This window comes from Nematostella vectensis, chromosome 1 (assembly GCF_932526225.1).
Source record: "Nematostella vectensis chromosome 1, jaNemVect1.1, whole genome shotgun sequence".
Lineage (NCBI taxonomy): Eukaryota > Metazoa > Cnidaria > Anthozoa > Actiniaria > Edwardsiidae > Nematostella > Nematostella vectensis.
The window spans coordinates 5,581,265-5,601,633 of NC_064034.1; the positions used below are offsets into that span (position 1 = coordinate 5,581,265).

The 20,369-nt window shown below is 40.6% G+C and overlaps 1 protein-coding gene across 2 annotated transcripts; it reads left to right on the forward strand.

Annotated features, from left to right (window-relative positions):
• Positions 1 to 200: 200 nt before the first annotated feature.
• Positions 201 to 15,670, forward strand: LOC5506448 (lysine-specific demethylase 4A). 2 transcript variants are annotated; one of them, XM_048729113.1, is made up of 20 exons: positions 202 to 540; positions 672 to 768; positions 1,844 to 1,919; positions 2,578 to 2,883; positions 3,126 to 3,279; positions 3,874 to 4,011; positions 4,088 to 4,147; positions 4,715 to 4,872; positions 5,641 to 5,750; positions 6,100 to 6,260; positions 6,682 to 6,937; positions 7,412 to 7,500; positions 9,108 to 9,163; positions 9,539 to 9,647; positions 10,508 to 10,696; positions 10,892 to 10,959; positions 11,216 to 11,318; positions 11,750 to 11,869; positions 14,102 to 14,194; positions 15,285 to 15,670. In XM_048729113.1, the coding sequence occupies exons 1-20, from the start codon at positions 427 to 429 to the stop codon at positions 15,393 to 15,395; spliced, it is 2,568 nt and encodes an 855-aa protein (XP_048585070.1). In that variant the 5' UTR covers positions 202 to 426; the 3' UTR covers positions 15,396 to 15,670. The 2 variants fall into 2 exon arrangements, with proteins under 2 accessions (XP_048585071.1, XP_048585070.1); XM_048729114.1 differs by lacking the exon at positions 4,088 to 4,147 and having other exon boundaries at positions 201 to 540.
• The last annotated feature ends 4,699 nt before the right edge of the window (positions 15,671 to 20,369 follow it).

The following is a 20,369-nucleotide window of genomic DNA, read 5'->3' on the forward strand; positions in this document are numbered from 1 at the left end:
CAATATTTTTTGGGTGCAAAAAAAAACCTGGGCACGAGGTTATTTTTGTGTGATGTAAGGTATGTTTTCCCTCCCAGGTCCAAAATAAAGAAATAGAAAATATGAGAGAAGAGAAAAAGCCCCATGAAGCCCACCCGGTACCCACCACCCCTCCCCCTACCCCTTAGATAAGCTGTAGGAGGCGTGACAACTGCCATGCTGTCTTGTCACAACACACCGCAGTCGCCACAAAGAAAAACGCTGCTTGTGTGAGAGAGTACAAAAAAATACTCTGGCGGCTTTCCTGTGCAATTCCAGCACTGGTTGTACCCCGAAGACATGGGAAACCTTCGTACAACTACCATGAAGCAAGGGAAATTAGAAATATTTCGCATAACTCTAAATACGGCTTTATAAGAACACCGGGAGTCTCAAATAACCGGCTAAATGGGGAACGAAAAGATAATGGTTTTTCGGCCTAGCCGTTCAGAGTTTTCCGATTTCTCTGGTTTTGTACGTAAGATGGAGGCCCAAGGAGCTCACAAAGCGGGGGCAGCAAAGGTACACACCAGATAATACTTCTATTACTAAAAGATGCAATATCCCGAAGAGATATTGAAATGCACGTTGTACTTAAACAATATTAAAATTTTGTTTGTTATATGTTCATAAGTTGACTTATTCACCTTCAGATAATCCCACCCAAAGGTTGGATTGCTAGACGTGACTACGATAATGTGAATGTGGATATACCAGCGCCTATTCAACAAGTTGTTACAGGAACACAAGGTTTGTGAATCAAGTGTTTTTATACAAGCGCCATAAAAATACGTAAGAGATAAAAAGTGCTTGCTCGACCGTGCAAACTTCGCCATATTTTCGATCACGAAAAACAATTTACCATTCATCATCTTCTATATTTTCCCATAAAATCTTTAGCAAAAATGCATTCTTGTTTTTAATCGTGAGATGTTCATCTTCACAACGGACAAAAGCTGTGATTAGTTAATATTATACTCGACCTCGCCAAAATGTTTGTTTTAAAGTATTGTCTAACTTTATCTAAACAAAGATTGACCAAAATAGATAGCCTTGTCTGACTCGAAAACAAACGTCTGTTTGTACCATTCTCGTTTGGGACGTGCTACAATGGTTTTGCACTTCACTTCTGGGGTATTTCCGGTGCATGTCGGTGGTTTATGTGTAATGTCTGAAGGCGTTAAAAATTTTAATATGACGATGATGACCTTTTTACCGATAGCAGGATGTTATCCACGTGGTTTTCTGTCACAAATGTCAACAGGTTTTAGTGTGGGTGAAAATGATTGAACTAATGAGATGCTAGAATGCTGGACACATTAAAAAAGAACATACAGAAATTATGGCATCGATCATGCTAGCAGTGTGACAGGACATTACCTGTAGAAAATGTTATTATTGCTGGAATATGGAAGTAGTTGTTTGTGAGAGGTGTGATCCCCTGTTCTACAGTAATAGATCTACTTGGGGCGAGGGTAAACTTGGAAATATTTCATGCCTCCTTAAACCTGTATTGGGGGGATGCTGGCTCCACAGATTTACAATAGCTGTCAACTCGCCCACATTAAGCGGGTGTCACAAGATTTTGAACCTCATCACAAGCCTAATTTTTGTGAGAATGTTCATACATTCTATGTATTCACCCGCATTGGTTCTCTTGTTGTTGTTTTTTTCACATATTTACTGTATTTCACATGATTTCACAAGATTTCTGTTCAAGTTGTTTTACCATCTTCTTGGTGTGGGCTGTCTCAGACTCACCAGTTGACTCAGTAGTAGTTGATATTCTGTTTGTAAAACTCATAGTCCATGTATCATTTTCCAGGCTTGTACCAACTATTCAATGTGCAAAAGAAGCCCATGTCATATGGAGAATTCAAGACTATTGCCAACAGTGAAAGGTAGGTTTCTTGTCAGTTTATGCACATTAAAGGCAGAGGCGACTGAAAGGCTCGATAATCTCCTCTGCGTAGTCAACATCACCATCTCCAATACCTATACGAAAAAATGGGATATAAAGCATACCTTTTGGACTCAGGTATGTTTTTTTTAGTGTGAGTCCTTCGAGCAATGACCATTTCAAACAGCTTTTTCTTTCACTCCTTTTCATCACTACTCAAACCATAAAAATGATATAAATTTGGTTACAAATAGATAGGGTTTTGGAAATAATAAAAAAGTATTTAAAATTATTTCAAGGGTTTTTTTTGTATCTAAGGGTAATTGATTTTCCAATTAACCTGAAGTTACTCCCCAGTCTTTTGGAGTGATGGGCAGTCTGAACATATAATTATATAGTTGCTAAACTCAACCTCTGCATGGTGCATGCTTTGGTAGCCATTAAAAACAATTTTATGTAGATAATACTTTTATGTTTTGTTTGCAATTTATGTTGCCCAAAATGTTCCCAAATGTCAAATATAATTGCATTCGGGGAATGGTAAGCCCCCTTATCCTACACATAATGGATTTTAACCAATCCTGGAGTTCCTGGCCCCAGAAATGATTCCCACACAATCATGGTAAGGTATTGTTGTCTTTTAATATATCTTTTTCTAGGTATCAGCCACCGAAGGGAGACTTTGATGAGCTGGAGCGCAAATATTGGAAAAACATCACATTTAATGCCCCAATCTATGCAGCTGATATATCAGGTTCAATATTTGACAAGACTGTGAAAGAGTGGAATGTGAGCCGGCTCCAGACCATTCTAGATCTCATCAATACAGAGTACAAAGTCAAGGTAGAGGGTGTTAACACACCTTATCTGTACTTTGGCATGTGGAAAGCTACATTTGCCTGGCATACTGAAGACATGGACCTGTACAGTATAAACTACATTCATTATGGTGCTCCAAAAACATGGTTGGTGCTCTCTGCTATTTTTACATAGGTTTTCTTTTATTTTTATTTAGTTAAAAGTTCTCATGTAAATCTGATATTTGGTACCAAGAAAGCTTATGTAGGGGTTGGAAATTCCAAACCCCCAAAATCTTGCTATAGACACCAATGCATTATATCCAAGCCCCCCTCCCCCTCCAAGCTTGATAATCCATGCATTATTTCTGGAGTTTTCATCACTTACCCCTGGATGTTCATCACGCTAGGTATGTGGTGCCTCCTGAACATGGCCCTCGTCTTGAAAGGCTGGCATCAGGCTTTTTTCCTGGCAGCTTCCAAAGTTGCCCCCACTTTATGAGGCACAAGATGACAGTTATCTCACCTCAAGTTTTAAAAAAGTTCTCAATCCCCTTTGATAAGGTATGTCTGTTCACATTCCACACTTTAAAGTGGATCACCATCCCTACTACCATCATCACTTCTACAATCATCATCACCAACATCCCTTTTACCATCACCACCATCATACATACTACCATCATCATCACCAAAATCCATTTTACCATCATCATCATCCTTACTACCATCATCATCACCACCATCCCTACTACCATCACCATCATCCTTCCAACAGTCATCATCATCACCACCATCCCTACTTCCGTCACCATCATTCTACTACACTCATCTTCATAACAGCCCTCCCTACTACCACCACCACCATCATCCCTACTGCACCATAATCAACACCGCCATCCCTACTACCATCACCATCATCCTTACTACACTCATCTTCATAACAGCCTTCCCTTCTACCATCACCACAATCATCCCTACTGCACCATCATCATCACCACCATCCCTACTACCATCACCATCATCATTATCCCCACTATCATTACTACAATCACCACCATCATCATCAACATCATAAGCCATTTCTGTATTAGTGTAGCTGTTATTTAATTTATTCCTTTCACACCACATTTTCAATAATTTTAATGTATTTTTTAGATCACACAAGAAGAAGGGGAGTTTATGATTACCTTCCCATATGGATATCATTGTGGGTTTAACCATGGATTCAACTGTGCAGAGTCTACAAACTTTGCATCAGAGAGATGGATAGATTATGGGAAGAAAGCCGGTGTGGTATGAATTTTATAATGCTTTTGATTTTACCACTGATTGTCACTCAGAAATGCTTAATGAATTGTTGTGTTTACAGTGTGAATGCAAGACAGACTCTGTCAAGATTTGTATGGATGCATTTGTCAAGAAATACCAAGTAAGAAGAAGGCAGAATTTTTTCCAGCATCTTGTTTTTAGAAACATTTTTATTAGCACAGTGGAACTTTGATTAATCAAACTCCCTGCTAAGTCAAACTGATTTTAATTTCCTGAGAGACTATTTTTCAGTTTTATTTAAGCCTCGATCAAACATAGATGGGAGTAGATGAGGATGAGAGTGCCACTGTTTCTAGCTTTCACAGAGTTTCAATTAGGATTCATCACCGAATAGGGAATAACAAGTTCATTTTCACTTTTTGTGAAATCTTTTAAACGAAATACTCTCATGTACTCTCAAAAGTGAATATTCTCAAAGTGATAGAGAGTCGATAAGTGTCTATGAGAGTGTATGAGAATGCATTGTCAAACAGTCATTGAAGTTGGAACTCTCAACCACTCTCATTATCTCTTATCTCTATTTGATTGAGGCTTTACTCTATGAAATCGAGCTGTTGTTTTGTTTCCCTTGTGGATTCAATTAAAAGTGTCCTACTGTTATTGCATTCTAGTGCTTTAAATCTAAATAAATATTCTAAAGCCACCTATTGTTATTTTTATTGTGTAGCCAGACCAGTGGGAGAGTTACTTGGCTTCCAAGAGTGAAAGTGACAGCAGCAGTGAGGGGGAGAGCGATGAGGAGAGTGAAGATGAAAGTGAGGATGAAGAAGTTGATGTAGAAACTGTTTGTCAAAAGGGAAGCTCGAGAATATACAAGAGAAAAAGGTACACACAATCTCATCACCATGTCACCAAAAACATAACCCGGATTGTCATCGTCAAGATTGTTATACTGTAACCATCTGCATCATAAACATCATAATCACCACAGTTTCATAATTACCATTAACATTCATTCCATTGATGACTATTTCGATTATAACTATACTCGTTCTTAGTGATCACCGTTCATCATCATTACTTAGATTATCATCATTGACATCATTATTATCAACAGTCATAATAGCCCTCGGTAAAAAAGAACATCATACCACCATTAAAGCCGCATTGTCACTAGTTTACTTCCAGAGGTCCGACGGAAACCTCAACCGTTAAAAGACAAAAGAATCTATTAGAATCCGAGATATTTAACAGGCCATCCGCTCTAAATTATCGATCACATCCTCAAAGAAACTTCCAATAGACACAATGCTGTCAATATTTCGAAATATTTTTCGCGTTTTCCGTTAAAAATCATCTGAGATTTTTTCTTAATCGACCGGAAGTAAACTGGTGACAATGCGGCTTTAAACTAACATTCATCTTCATTCTTAGTCAGTGATGAGCTGACTCAGTTGTTTCTCGCCTTTGCTTAGAGAGTTCACCAGTTTCCCTTCCTCCCTCCTCCCTTTGACTTCACCACGTTGTACATGCCCTCTAGTAATCCAGCATCCCAGCTGCAATAAGGGGGATTCATCATCATCACTCATACTTTAAATCATCGCCGTAATTCGTCTTTCTAATCTTGGTTCATTCCCGTATTTTTCCACACAGACCAGTCAGAAGCGCCAACAGACCAAGACCTAAACGCCAACCACTAGTCACCAAGTCAGTCACACTACCCAGTCCGAGAAGAAAGGTCAACGAGCCAGGGAAAGATAATGGTAGGCATGGGGATAGCTGTGGGAGGATCCTCCTGGTATGGGGATGCTCGTCAGAGAATTTTAGTACTCTAAAAGATACGTATAAAAACAAAGTAACAGGATATTTTTCGAATTTAATTTGAACGTGTGTATCATCGGCAAAATAGCGCACAGTGCTTCTCCCTTTTTATAAAAATGCTGAAAGTTACAAATACCTTGAAGGCATGGAAAAAAATAAATGATATTACAAACATTCTTATATCCAGTTCAGAGGAGAGAGTTCCTGCTAATGCAAGGATTTACAGTGTACAAGTTAGGAGTAGCAGTTATAGTATTTTATCTTGATATAGCTGTTCCCCACGTGTTGTAGGTGGTGTCGCCGGCAAACATCACAATCCAACAGTGATTGATCTGCCACCTGGAATTTTCACCTACGGCCCTCTTAATGCTCGCCTTGAGCAAGCGTTTAACATGGCTATGGCAGAACTTACGCCTAACTGCTCAGTCTGCCAGTTTTTCACCAAGCTAAAGGTACAGCAAGGGATGAAAAGTGGAGTTTTGAAGCACCCTGAGAACAGCCTTCGCTTAATCCAAAATGAGGTGGATCTATTGCAAGACTTTCACAGCCATTTGGCAATGGTATTTACGTACCAATTTCCTAAAAGATATCGTAAAAAGTCGTATTTTATTAATGGCCACAATATGTCAATCCAATAAACGCCATGATATCCGTTTACTCGATGTTAGTTTCACAAGAGCTGTAAACACTTCACCGATTCAACACCTGAGAACATGCTACAACCATGCTACAGCAGCCCCTCTTGATTTACAGTCAATAACAGGAATCCCGAACGACGCTAGGGCAAGGCTGCGAAAAACTTTATCCACTAAGTATTCTAGTCGACGTCTTGGTGTGGACATGTTTGACAATGCAGTATTTGTGTTGCTTAAGGTGCAGCCATTGAGTCACCTCAAGGAACGTATACCCAAGCTCTTAGACGTTCCTCCTCGCGATAGCACTTCGGGTTCTCCACCCATGTCTACGAGGACGCGGTCACGGTCATCCATCCCTGTCATCCCAGAAATCTGCTTCATGTCTGAAGGAGCAAGTCCCGAGAGCATGAGCTCCTGGCTGGACACTCGCTTCACCGGTGATTCAGACAGTCCGCTGCTTAGATGCCAGCACTGCATGGTCACAGTTCACGCAAGTAAGTTTTTAAGATCTACGGTAGATAAAAAGAAAGTTGATGAGATTTCTACTCCCCTATTCGTACTCTGTCATCAAGGCTAGAAGGGGAAGGGAGCGTTATTTTTTCTTTCAGACTGCCCGTTGTTTCCTTGATTTGTTCCTTAGCTTGCACCCCCTCCCCCAACCCGTCAAGAATTGTTTTCCATTTTAAAGCCCTCCCACTCCCCCCTGAAACTTTTACTCCATGTCCACAACTGGATTTAGGCTCCATTTTGGTAACTATCGATGGCTTCCAAATATCAAAACAGCTCTGAGAAAAATTAATAACACACTTGTTAAAGACTCTCCGTCTGCCTCGAAAAATACAAACTGTGGGAAAGCATCCATTTCCATTATCTTTCTATGGTTATTTCAAGTTTCCTTTTTCTAAATTGTATCCCAATAATAAGTGAAAAGGTGTGTGGCTGACTAGGATTCTTTAATGACTGCTCAGGTTGCTACGGTGTACAAGACGTCTGTCAAGATACGCCCTGGAAGTGTCAACGCTGCAGCCAGGAGGACGAGGAACAAGTTACATCAACGGTACGTTACCATGTAGTGGAATCTGCAAAAGTGTGGAACGCCTTGCCGTTGGATGTAAGAAACCAGGAAAATTTTACCACTTTTAAATCATTACTTGAGACCAATTTTTGGGGGAAGCTTTCAATGTTTAGATAAAGTATATAAATTCATATTATTTTACGTCCTCATATTTTTTATTTCTATTTTTAGAATATTTAATTGATTAGGCTCACTGCTATTTAGATATTATTAGATTATATATTATTGAAAGCGCATAACTCTGTATGTCAATTTGTGCTTAAAAATATTAAATGTTCTTATTATCTACTACTTATAAACCGAGTGTGAGGTCATTACCGGGAAATCTCAGACCGAGGTCTGAGATTTCCAGGTAATGACCAAACGGAAGAGGTTAATAAGTTATTTATTATATGACATATATCTTAAAAAGCGAATAAAAACTCAAAACGGAAATGGGAAAAACTTCCGCTTGCGCGAAAAACGCGACATCTTGAAAAAGGGTTTGTTGAAGTGTCTGAAATTAGCAAAATGTCAAGAACTTTTGCGAAGAATTTCCTGGTGAGAAAGTGATTCTGGTGTTTTCGCGTGAGCGTAAACACGTGTAAGGTCAAAATAACTTGTTTTGTTCTTATGCAAAGTTAATCCTCGTCGTTGAAAGAGGAGTTTGACTCTGACAGGAACCTTTGAATGCTACGCTGAAATCCGGCGAATGTGCCAGGCTCGTATTCGTCCCTGTTTAACTTCCTTACGTCTTTAAAAAAAAACTTTGCGAGTACGCGGTCAAGCTCGACTTCTGACATTTCTTTCAACTCTACGTTTTCCTTGTTTACTTATCTGAAGAAGGAAACGGTAAAAAAGCATTCAAATCGCTTGACGTCTTTCGAATTGTGTTTCTGATCTTCTGCCCTTGTGTAAATTGTTTTAGTTCCTCCTGGCTGTTGGGAATCTCCTCTTTGTTATAAAACATTTTACTGTTGTTGTTGTTGTTCTTTTTTTTACGACTTTCGCCGGCAAATTCTTCCTCTGGGTAGTAGAATTCGCTTTCGCTTTCTTCGTCGCTATTCATCGCTTCTTTACCGTTGTAAATAAAAAACCGATTCTTCCTGACTGTTGCTGAAACTTCCGTCGCTCGTACTTATGAGTCGTGTTGTTGTTTTTCTCGGGAATTTTGTCTCCATTGTCCTCTTCTGGATAGTCAAACTCACTATCTGAATGGTTTTCTTCGGTCAAATTGAAGCGTATCGATATTTGGTATAATTTTTCAGACTTTGGTTTGAGCGTTGAAAAACGCTAGAATAATTTTGCTTTGGGCGGCCGAGCACTCGGTTTCACTCTCAACTCACAAAAAAAAGATTTTTTCAAAATGCCCGGTCATTATCGTAGGATCTTGCCCGCTCTTCAGCCAATCAGAGCGCGCGTATGATCATTGCCATATAATAAATATTCTTATCGTGCTGCCTCTGTTCCGTACGTCGGAAGCTTAACATGTTCGTGTGCGATTTATGTTTACCTTACCTTCGCCTTGTAGTCCTGCTGCCTCTGTACGGTACGTCAAACGTTTCACATGTTCGTGTGCGGTTTATGTAACCCTTACCTTCGCCTTGTAGTCCTGTTGCCTTTGTACCGTACGTGGAGGAGCGCTGAAGCGAACACAGGAAGGAGAGTAAGTAGACCCTGTTCCGCGGCATACCACTAATGAGAACAATATCATAATTACCATCACTTCCTCAAAGTCCCCACCACCACAACTACATTATCAACACTTCCACCATACAACTACTATAGTTACCCGCGGCCATTACTATATGTTATCATCATTCATTATCATTATCCCTCGTTGTTGCCATGACAATTGTCATCGCCAGTGTCATCGTCATCATCAGCGTCGTCGTCATCATTATTGTCGTCATCATCATCGTTTTATCATCATAGCCATCGGAATCTGGTTGAAAATATTGGATTATCATTATCATCAATCGTCATAATCATTGTCACCATTATCGTCGTTCAGGAATTTATTTGTTATAATGTCTCCTAGGTGGGTACACATTGCGTGCGCTATCACTTTACCCGAAGTCGAGTTCACAGACATTGGTAACCGATCAGGCATCACCACTGAAAAGATACCGCCAGCCAGGAGAAAGCTGGTAGGACACTTTCTCTTAGCCTCGTTCCCAGGCGTCTTGTGACAGCCCACGGTTGTCAAACATTCTATGCGATGAATTGCCCCAGACGCCTGGCAAAACACTAGGACTTATCTTTCCCGAAGGCGAAAATCGTGACTTTAACTGTTCGAATTCGAATATTATTATTGGATTGGTATAAGCAAATATTCTAAACTATTATTAGATCGCTTGTTATACAAGATGAATTAATTAAGCTGCGGCGGTAAGCAATACACTTCACGGATAAGGCTTCGTGTGGGTTCCAAAGTAAATTAAATATCACGTTAAGTTTACTCTTGCGCCTTGAGAATCTTCCAAAACCAGTAAATAATCTTAGAAGTGAGATATGTGTGAATTTGCACTATACTCGACTGATTTCATGCTAAAACGCTCGGATAACAGTTCCCCTTATAAGCCATAGACATCTCAACCCAGCTCCATACAAGCCCATAGGCACGTCGATTTGCCGGACTCGATTGTTTTCCTAGGCTTCGTAGCCAGGGGCAAATCAAACGTGACGTCATTAACCTACAAGCCGCTCAATCAATAGAAGGCAGGGGAGGCTAACTCTCACTCACTCGATTGTTTTTAGCAATGAACACCCAAAAAGATTATTAAGGCGACCTCGTCTCCCTACAACAGGGCGAAAAGGAAGTGACCGTCGTGATACTGAGGTAGTTTTACTTAATGTGGAAGCTCCGTTCACTGCAAGTTCTAACGAAAAGAGGGGCTTTTTTCACGAATGATAAAGAGCCTGGCCTACCCCTTTTCATCACTCTTATCCAATCAAATGTCTTTACCTTGTTCAAGGTATCAAGTAATTCTCATGTTGGCTTTCACAGAGATGTTCTATATGCAACGAGCCTCCAGCGTCTGTCACTAGAAGCGCATGCGTACAGTGCTGTGCGGGAAAATGTGCCACGTCATTCCATGTGACCTGTTGCTTGTTGACCAGCAAGCCTTTGGAGCCGAGCGACTGGCCTCAGCCTATTAGCACGTACTGTGACAGGCATCGCAGGGATAAGTATAAGGTATGAACGGAATTCGACAAGGCAGACATAGGTTTGAATATTTAGTCTGTTATTAGGGCCCATATAAAAAGATGACGGCAACGCCGACTTCGTCAGACCACGTCAGTCTCGCATTGTCTGTCATTATGACGAATCCAGGATCTTTAAGCCTAACCAGTGGATCTCATGGTTTCTCCTGTGACTTTCACTTTTTAGGCAGCTGAGCGTGATTTCTCAGAAATAGGCGTTGGCGAACGTGTGATTGGAAAGCACAAAAACGGAAGGTAAGACCAAGATGATACATTTTACAGTTCAGGGAAGAAAACGAAGAAGACAAGTGAGACGTGAATGCTTCCGCTCGTGTGTAAATCAGCGCGAAACAGACGCGGGCAGACAAGGGAGTCGCCGAAGTTCGTAAAAGATTACCGACATCAATCACTGAAAAGACTGTAAATAAGTGTTGGGGTTTTATTCGCTATATTGCTTTAAAATTCCATTCTAAAGCATTGATAAATTATCATTGATACTGTGTCTATGCAGATACTATCGAGGGACAGTTCTTAGCATGACATCTGAAGAGTACTATGTGGTCTCATTCGACGATGGCACTGTCTGCGAAAACCTTCCGCCCAAGGATATAGAGGTGAGTCGAACAGCATCCAGGGGCTTTTGATTTTAGTTAGTCCTGTCCCGTCAGGATCGACCACTAGCAAATCTCCACCGTCTGCCTTATCTAAATGCCATATGACTTCTTGAGCATACACTTATTTCACAAAAGGTTGTCAGTGCAAATGGCGAATGGCAAATGGTAAATGGCTTATGGGTACCAATTATTCGTAAAATTAAAGGTATTAAATAAAGTCCAGCAATGTCAGAGCCAAGCATTGGTAACCTTTAATGGATAATTGTTTTGATTTATCCATATTCTTCGAGACGCGTGGTTACTTTCGAACGTAGAACTGCGTTTTGCCAATCGCCATTTGTCATTTGCACTGACAACCTTTCTTGAAATAGGTGTATACCGTTTGTGGATCTTCTCTTTCATTCGCTGTAATTTTCTATTTTATTGTCCAGGGTTATGAGAGGAGAAATGGCTCAATAGCAGAAGGTACCATGGTACTAGTCAACTGGAAGGAGGGCGAAGCCCTTTACCGCGCCAGGGTCAATAGTAGACGGATATGCGTTACTTACCAGGTAACAATGCCGAATCTCCGATATCAAATCCTTTTGCTCCAATAGTAGACGGATATGCGTTACTTACCAGGTAACAATGCCGAATCTCCGATATCAAATCCTTTTTCTCCAATAGTAGACGGATATGCGTTACTTACCAGGTAACAATGCCGAATCTCCGATATCAAATCCTTTTGCTCCAATAGTAGACGGATATGCGTTACTTACCAGGTAACAATGCCGAATCTCCGATATCAAATCCTTTTGCTCCAATAGTAGACGGATATGCGTTACTTACCAGGTAACAATGCCGAATCTCCGATATCAAATCCTTTTGCTCCAATAGTAGACGGATATGCGTTACTTACCAGGTAACAATGCCGAATCTCCGATATCAAATCCTTTTGCTCCAATAGTAGACGGATATGCCTTACTTACCAGGTAACAATGCCGAATCTCCGATATCAAATCCTTTTGCTCCAATAGTAGACGGATATGCGTTACTTACCAGGTAACAATGCCGAATCTCCGACATCAAATCCTTTTGCTCCAATAGTAGACGGATATGCGTTACTTACCAGGTAACAATGCCGAATCTCCGACATCAAATCCTTTTGCTCCAATAGTAGACAGATATTCGTTACTTACCAGGTAACAATACCGAATCTCCGACATCAAATCCTTTTGCTCCAATAGTAGACGGATATGCGTTACTTACCAGGTAACAATGCCGAATCTCCGACATCAAATCCTTTTGCTCCAATAGTAGACGGATATGCGTTACTTACCAGGTAACAATGCCGAATCTCCGATATCAAATCCTTTTTCTCCAATAGTAGACGGATATGCGTTACTTACCAGGTAACAATGCCGAATCTCCGACATCAAATCCTTTTGCTCCAATAGTAGACGGATATGCGTTACTTACCAGGTAACAATGCCGTATCTCCGACATCAAATCCTTTTGCTCCAATAGTAGACGGATATGCGTTACTTACCAGGTAACAATGCCGAATCTCCGACATCAAATCCTTTTGCACCAATAGTAGACGGATATGCGTTACTTACCAGGTAACAATGCCGAATCTCCGACATCAAATCCTTTTGCTCCAATAGTAGACGGATATGCGTTACTTACCAGGTAACAATGCCGAATCTCCGACATCAAATCCTTTTGCTCCAATAGTAGACGGATATGCGTTACTTACCAGGTAACAATGCCGAATCTCCGACATCAAATCCTTTTGCTCCAATAGTAGACGGATATGCGTTACTTACCAGGTAACAATGCCGAATCTCCGACATCAAATCCTTTTGCTCCAATAGTAGACGGATATGCGTTACTTACCAGGTAACAATGCCGAATCTCCGACATCAAATCCTTTTGCTCCAATAGTAGACGGATATGCGTTACTTACCAGGTAACAATGTCGAATCTCCGACATCAAATCCTTTTGCTCTAATAGTAGACGGATATGCGTTACTTACCAGGTAACAATGCCGAATCTCCGACATCAAATCCTTTTGCTCCAATAGTAGACGGATATGCGTTACTTACCAGGTAACAATGCCGAATCTCCGACATCAAATCCTTTTGCTCCAATAGTAGACGGATATGCGTTACTTACCAGGTAACAATGCCGAATCTCCGACATCAAATCCTTTTGCTCCAATAGTAGACGGATATGCGTTACTTACCAGGTAACAATGCCGAATCTCCGACATCAAATCCTTTTGCTCCAATAGTAGACGGATATGCGTTACTCACCAGGTAACAATGCCGAATCTCCGACATCAAATCCTTTTGCTCCAATAGTAGACGGATATGCGTTACTTACCAGGTAACAATGCCGAATCTCCGACATCAAATCCTTTTGCTCCAAGAGCTGTCCCAGAGCCGACAATTACCGCAGAAATTAAAATGGAGGTTGGATATTCTGTAACATGCCGTTACGAAAACAATATGAGTTTGGTTAGCGCATATCGTCTGTCAAAAAATAGATATACATCAATTGTTTTAGGCACAGCAACAATGTTTTCGTCAAATTTTTTTTCGTTTCCTGTAGGTTCTTGTATGCACTCTTGTTGTTCAATAGAAAAGTCCAGGATGACGAACTACGACTAACTTAACAAACGTCATATATATCGGGAATTATATCCACAATGCAGCAGTGTATGATGACCAGGAAAATAGCCCCCTCCCCCGACCTTCTAGCTCAGATGTTTAGCAAACACATTGTTTCTACTTTCCAGATACGATTTGAGGATGAGTCGTGCCTTGGCGTGCGCCGTGAGGACGTTTATAAAGAGCGGGAGGAGTTACCCAGCAGAGTCCGCCAGAAATTGGTCAGCGTTCTATAAACAATTAACCCCTGTAACACTTTGTAATTCCCACTCCCCCCCCCCCCCCCAGAAAGCAATATATTCCCCACCCCTGTATACGCTTCCACCTTACCCATGATCCCTTTAAACAGAGTGCGTCAAAGCTCGTATATCACTCTTACTGATCCATAGACCCTGTAAAGAGAGTGTGTCAAAAACCGTATATCCATCTCACTTACCCATAAACCCTTTAACAGAGTGTGTCGGGAAGATCGTGTATCCCTTTTATTCGCCCAATAAACCTTTCAAGAGAGTGTGTCAAAAGCCGTATATCCCTCTTTCTCATCCATAAACCCTTTAACAGAGTTCACCAAAAACCGTATATCCCTCTTTCTCACTCATAAACCTTCAAACAGAGTTCCCCAAAAACCGTATATCCCTCTTTCTCTCACCCATAAGCCTTTAAATAGTTTGTCATAATACCGAATATCCCTCGCTTCTAAACCTTTGAACAAAGTCTACCAAAGTCCGTATATCCCATTCAGCTATCCATAAATCTTTTAAAACACCGTGTCAGGATCTGTATATCGCTCTTACTCGACCATAAAAATTTTAAAACAGACTGCTAAACTCCGTTTATCTGTAAGGTAACTAATTCACCGATACATCTTGTAAATCAACCTTGCCACGAATATCCCTTTATTGCACGACTCTTGTTCGTTCTCCATACCACACGAGGTTATCCTTGGTCACCTGATATTCACGCGTCAAACTTAATCTTTAACTACTTACGTGCGTGACGTTACTACGTAAATATCTATCTTAACATATCCCGCTCCATCATCCTTATAAGCATAGAGTGCATCAGTGTTAGTCCCCTCCAATCCACCCCCCCCCCCCCCCCCCCACACACACACACACACGCACGCTGTTGCAGAACTATGTGCAGAATAATAAGGATAAACGGCGTCCCTTTTTGTACCGTCCCAAATACAAATGCATTCAAATAAAGATGTAACAATAGACTTCGTTCATTTCCATGCATTTTCATTTGGAGTGATACATGACAAGTACGGCGCCTAAACTATGCCTTATGCTTTCCTGTGTGTTCTAGTCAACGGCAACAGAGACAGCGCGCCTTTCTTACTGGGATGACGTACCGTCAGCAGGGGCAAAAAGGCAGCGCAAGCAAAACCCTCGCTACGGCTACACAACGTCCTCGTGACAAGAAACCTCGATGCTAGTAGAACGTTTGCTGAGGCAAGATCATATCCTCTTGACAAAAAATCCTTGATGCTAGTAGAATGTTAGCTGAGGCAAGACCATGTTTATCTGTAAGGTCGCTTATAGCCATCGTAGGCATTTTTACTAATCGCTCGTCTTTGTAGCAATTTCCAAACTCGGCTGATGATGTACATTTTAGCCAATTAAATTCGGCTTTGTATGAATTAATCGTGCATGATCGACATTCGTATTTAATTAAAGATATATTTATCCAGATGGGGAGTCCGTCATTTATCGAACAGTTACTGTTGTGAGCTTTTATTTTGGTGGCTTCACCATGATGTGGAAGCTGAAAGAGGGGGGGATATTTATGGTATCCAGTTACCTCGTCCACAAACCGTGTCGTCCACAACCAACTCGTCCACAAATTGAGTCAACTCGTCCACAAGTAGAGTCAACTCGTCCACAAAAATAAAGTCAATTTGTGGACGAAGTGACTGTAAACCTATATTTACACTAGCCACTCCACATATACAATATAATACCATACATTCAGCTAGCAGGCAACGACATTCGCACAATTATAGTGTTAAACTTTATATGCAAACGAGAAATATGTACATCTATTTAACGTTTCGGCAACCGTGAAAGAGTTAAAAAATAATGTTTAGTGGGATCTTCAAAAGCCCTCACAAGATTTCGTTTGGAACTCGGTTTCTTCGTTGAGCCATTGCAATACCAAGAATGACTAAATCTGGATATTTATCCTATCCATTGCTATACTAATGCTTTTGTAAATGTCCAAAACCCTCTTTCAAATGCTGTTTTTGTTTGATGATTGCACAAAAACTCCGGGTAGTCAGACGTCAAATGGTCGGCCCTTTGATTTTAAATATGGAATGTTTCTAAGCCCGCACAGTATTATACTTGTCGTAAATTATAGGAATTATAGAAATCATCCGTGTGGGCTTCCGAGGAAATCATAGAATGGAATTGTGTTTGACGCCAAAATAAAACACCTAAAATTCTGAAGGGAACTTCATAGATATATAGATGAGAAGGGCGGTGCGAAAACCGCAGAACTTCACAGAAAAACGCCCAGAAACTGCAGAAAAACGCACAGAAACCCCCTCATAGATTTTGAGCACATAGCAATCGAGTCTTGTTAGCTTTAATAGACTTTCGGTTCTTGCAGATTTGAAGACTACTGCTAGCAGAGCTTTCTTCCTGTTTGTTTCAATCAGTTCACGTATATATCCGTGCCGCGTCTCTATTCTTTCGCGTTTCTCGTTTTTTTTTTTTTTGTTTTTTTTTGTTCGCAGACACAAACACACGGAGAAAAGTGAACTCGTGTGGCTCATGGTGATGTGGCTTATAGGATTATTACAGGAAGATGGTGCAGAAAATATGCCGAATTGTTCAAATTTTTAGTACAACTATAAAATCTTGCAAGATGGTAGATCAAGACATGACAAGTAATTTGCAGTAAGACGCCACACCCTATAACTTTTACTTCCAGTTTTATAGGGCTGCATATAATTAACATTTCAATGAAGAAAATATTCAATTAATGGAATGAAACAGGACTAAAAACTTGCTATCTGATTACAATAAAAGTCTTCTATAATATCAATTCGTAAGACACGCCTTCTTGATAGTACTTACAGCCCTTCTAGAGAATAGACGTTTATGATTATAAATACATACCAGACATACACAATGCTTAAGCACATATCTAAAGTCACGCAAAATGTTTATTTGCTTTATGGTGATTAGCTCTTCTTAGGACGCCATGCCCAATTCCTTATACTTACAGTGTTATTGGTATTTAATAAAATAAAGTCTAAATGAAAACAGTACATTTCATAGAATGATACATTCCTAAAAACCTTGCAGTTTGATTAAAATGAGCGTTTTCTATCATATAAAATTGGTAAGACATGCCTTTTTTAATAATACTTACACAATTTTAGAGAAATTTCGGTTTAACACATTGACCCCTCAACCGGCCTGTACCGGCTTTGGGAAGTACCCACAACCCAAAAAATTCATAAATGCATAATAAACACAACAAGATGAAGATACTCAGGCATCAGTCTAAGGGATAAATGTTCTTGCAGATATGCATCCAACCAAGGTGTTGGCATCTACTCTTAAGCCAAATAATAGCACAGGTTCTTTGACAAATCTCAAATCGAACAAGTAGAGAAAAGCAGAATCACCCCTCTCAATAAAACGCTCAAAATACCACACAAGGGAGAGAGATCAGCAAACACAGCTTAAGACACAAATAGATACCTTTATTCTGATCCTCCAGGTACATTTCCATGGCCTCAAAACACAATGTCCACTCCTTGAAGGCTTGTACAACCACGAAGAGGTCTTTACGTATTGCAAAGCATTCTGGGAGATCCAGGGGAAATATCACGAGGGGAGGGCAAGTCAACACTCCTCTCCCCCAAAGTCAGATGTTTTTTTTTATAAGTCTTTTCACCCCGAAGCCAAGCAAATCAATTCCAGGTCATACAGACCCAGAATAGCTGTGTAAACAATTTTGGAATCAATTTGGTTTCAGAAAAGACAGCATTTAGGAGAGCTGTGGTGATTCATTAGAAAATTATTTTCTCATCCAGGCAAAGCCAAACAAGAAAAAATCATCATGAATCCACCTTTGCTTGCAAATATCCATAAGCAAAGCACTCAATTATGCCCCAAAAGACTTCATGATGTCCTGAGACACTCTCCTAATATGCTCATAGCTGTATTTTTGATGAAAAATACAAGCAACCATCAACTTGTGCTGGCTTCAGCACAACGACGAGGGATTAAAAGTGGGGACCGCAAAGCACTGCTGAAAAGCTTGGATACCGCTGACTAGGTGCAGCTGTGTTTGACTTTGACGGGCTGTATAAAACTCAGAATAGGGGGGGGGGGGGTATATATATATATATATATATATATATATATATATATATATATATATATATATATATATATATATATATATATATATATATATATATATATATATATATATATATATATATATATATATATATATATATATATATATATATATATATACATGAATAAATAAGAATAAACCAATACATTATAATATGCTACACAGCTCTATTGAGAGACTAAGGTCTTGAATGAATCCAATGAACCGGCACCAGCGGCGTGTGCCGGAAGGCTGTTCCAATCTAGAACAGTATTGGGAAAAAATGAAAACTTGTAAGCATCTGTACGGGGGGCAAGAACGTTAAGTTTAAACGGGTGATTACAACGAGTGACGGACGAGCAATAACTAATGTGGTCAGGGAGAGATATAGGTACAAGGCCATTTACAATTTTATACAACATGCAAAGACGATCCTGTTTCCTTATAAGGTAGAGCTCTGGCCACTTGAGATCACTGATCAAAGCACTAACACTAACATAGCGAGAATAGTTACTATATACAAAAAGGGCTGCGCGCCTCTGGACCATCCCCATCTTGTTAATGTTCTTCTGAGTGTAGGGATCCCACACACTTGACGCGTAGGACAACGTGGGGCGCACTAAGGAACAGTAGGCGCGGGCTTTTACTACTTTAGAACAACTATATAAATTCCGTCTAACTAGGTTAAGAGTGCGAGATGCTTTAAGAGTGATGTGGTCTACGTGACTGTTCCATTTGAGATCATTTGAGAACTGCACACCGAGGTAGGGATGACTCTCTCGCTCCAGCTTGGACCCGTACAGGAAGTAATCTGCGTAGATAGTAGATGTTTTGTTTGTTATGCGCAGAACACAGCACTTTGAAGGATTAAAGTCCATCTTCCCTTTGGACCATGCGGCGAGTTTGTTCAAGTCTTGCTGAAGGTGGGAGGGAGATTCATCGGATGTCAGGTGGAGGTAGAGGGCACAATCATCAGCAAAGAATCTTATTTTGCCGTTAATTCCATCTGGAAGGTCATTGATATAAAGGAGGAATAACAACGGACCAACCACTGACCCTTGAGGCACGCCTGAGGTTACAATGGCAGGCGAAGAGTGCTCCCCGTCAACAACAACTGATTGTGTCCTGTTCTTGAGGAAATCCTCCAGCCAGTAGTACACTTGACCAGAAATCCCATAGTGTTGAAGCTGTATTAAAAGACGCGAGTGTGAGACCGAGTCGAAGGCTTTTGAGAAATCCAGAAGTAGAAGATCAGTTTGTTGTTTTTTATCCATAGCAAGGGCCAGATCGTTATAAGTGAGAAGCAGTTGAGTTTCACAGGAATGGCGTTCCCTGAAACCATGCTGGAAGGGAGAAAGAAGGCCGTTGGCTTCCAGATGATTCATCACGTGACTTGCTACAATGTGTTCCAGTAGCTTACAAGATATACATGTCAATGAGATAGGCCTGTAGTTTGCTGGAGTTGACCGAGAGCCCTTTTTATGTATTGGAGCGACATATGCATGTTTCCAGTCACTAGGCACCACGCCAGAGCTCAGAGATTGTTGGAAAATCTCCCTCAAGATTACTGCGGTTTCATCTGGAGCAAGCTTTAGAATTCGTGCAGACACCTGGTCCGGGCCACATGCTTTGTTGGGTTTCTGTCGACTTAAAAGCTTGACAATTCCATTTACTGTCACACAGATTTCGCCAAGAGGTGGTAAGTCCTTAGGAGCCAAGACAGGAAGGGGCTCGTTTGGGGCGTCCGTCTTAAAGACAGATTGAACGTAACCATTTAAAGCTTCTGCCTTTTCCTTTGGAGCCGTTAGGGTGGTAGTATCATTTGGCCGCAGGCCAGGTATTCCAACAGAGTCTTGCCTCTTCGATTTAATATACTTCCAAAATTTCTTTGGCTGGGATTTGTAGTTTTCATCTATGAGGCCGCAAACGAAGTTATCCCTGGCTGAATTTATGGCGGTGGTAAATTTACGCTGGTGTCGATAGGCTCCCCATGCGGCTGCTGTATTGATTGATTTAGCCCTTTTAAATAAG

What these genes read in the sequence shown, in the direction of transcription:
- LOC5506448 (XM_048729113.1), top strand. Translation starts at nt 427, where the DNA reads ATGGGGAACGAAAAGATAATGGTTTTTCGGCCTAGCCGTTCAGAGTTT. An exon ending in CGAGCCAGGGAAAGATAATG is followed by an intron (nt 5,751 to 6,099) that starts GTAGGCATGGGG and finishes CACGTGTTGTAG; the next exon opens with GTGGTGTCGCCGGCAAACAT. An exon ending in CATGGTCACAGTTCACGCAA is followed by an intron (nt 6,938 to 7,411) that starts GTAAGTTTTTAA and finishes ATGACTGCTCAG; the next exon opens with GTTGCTACGGTGTACAAGAC.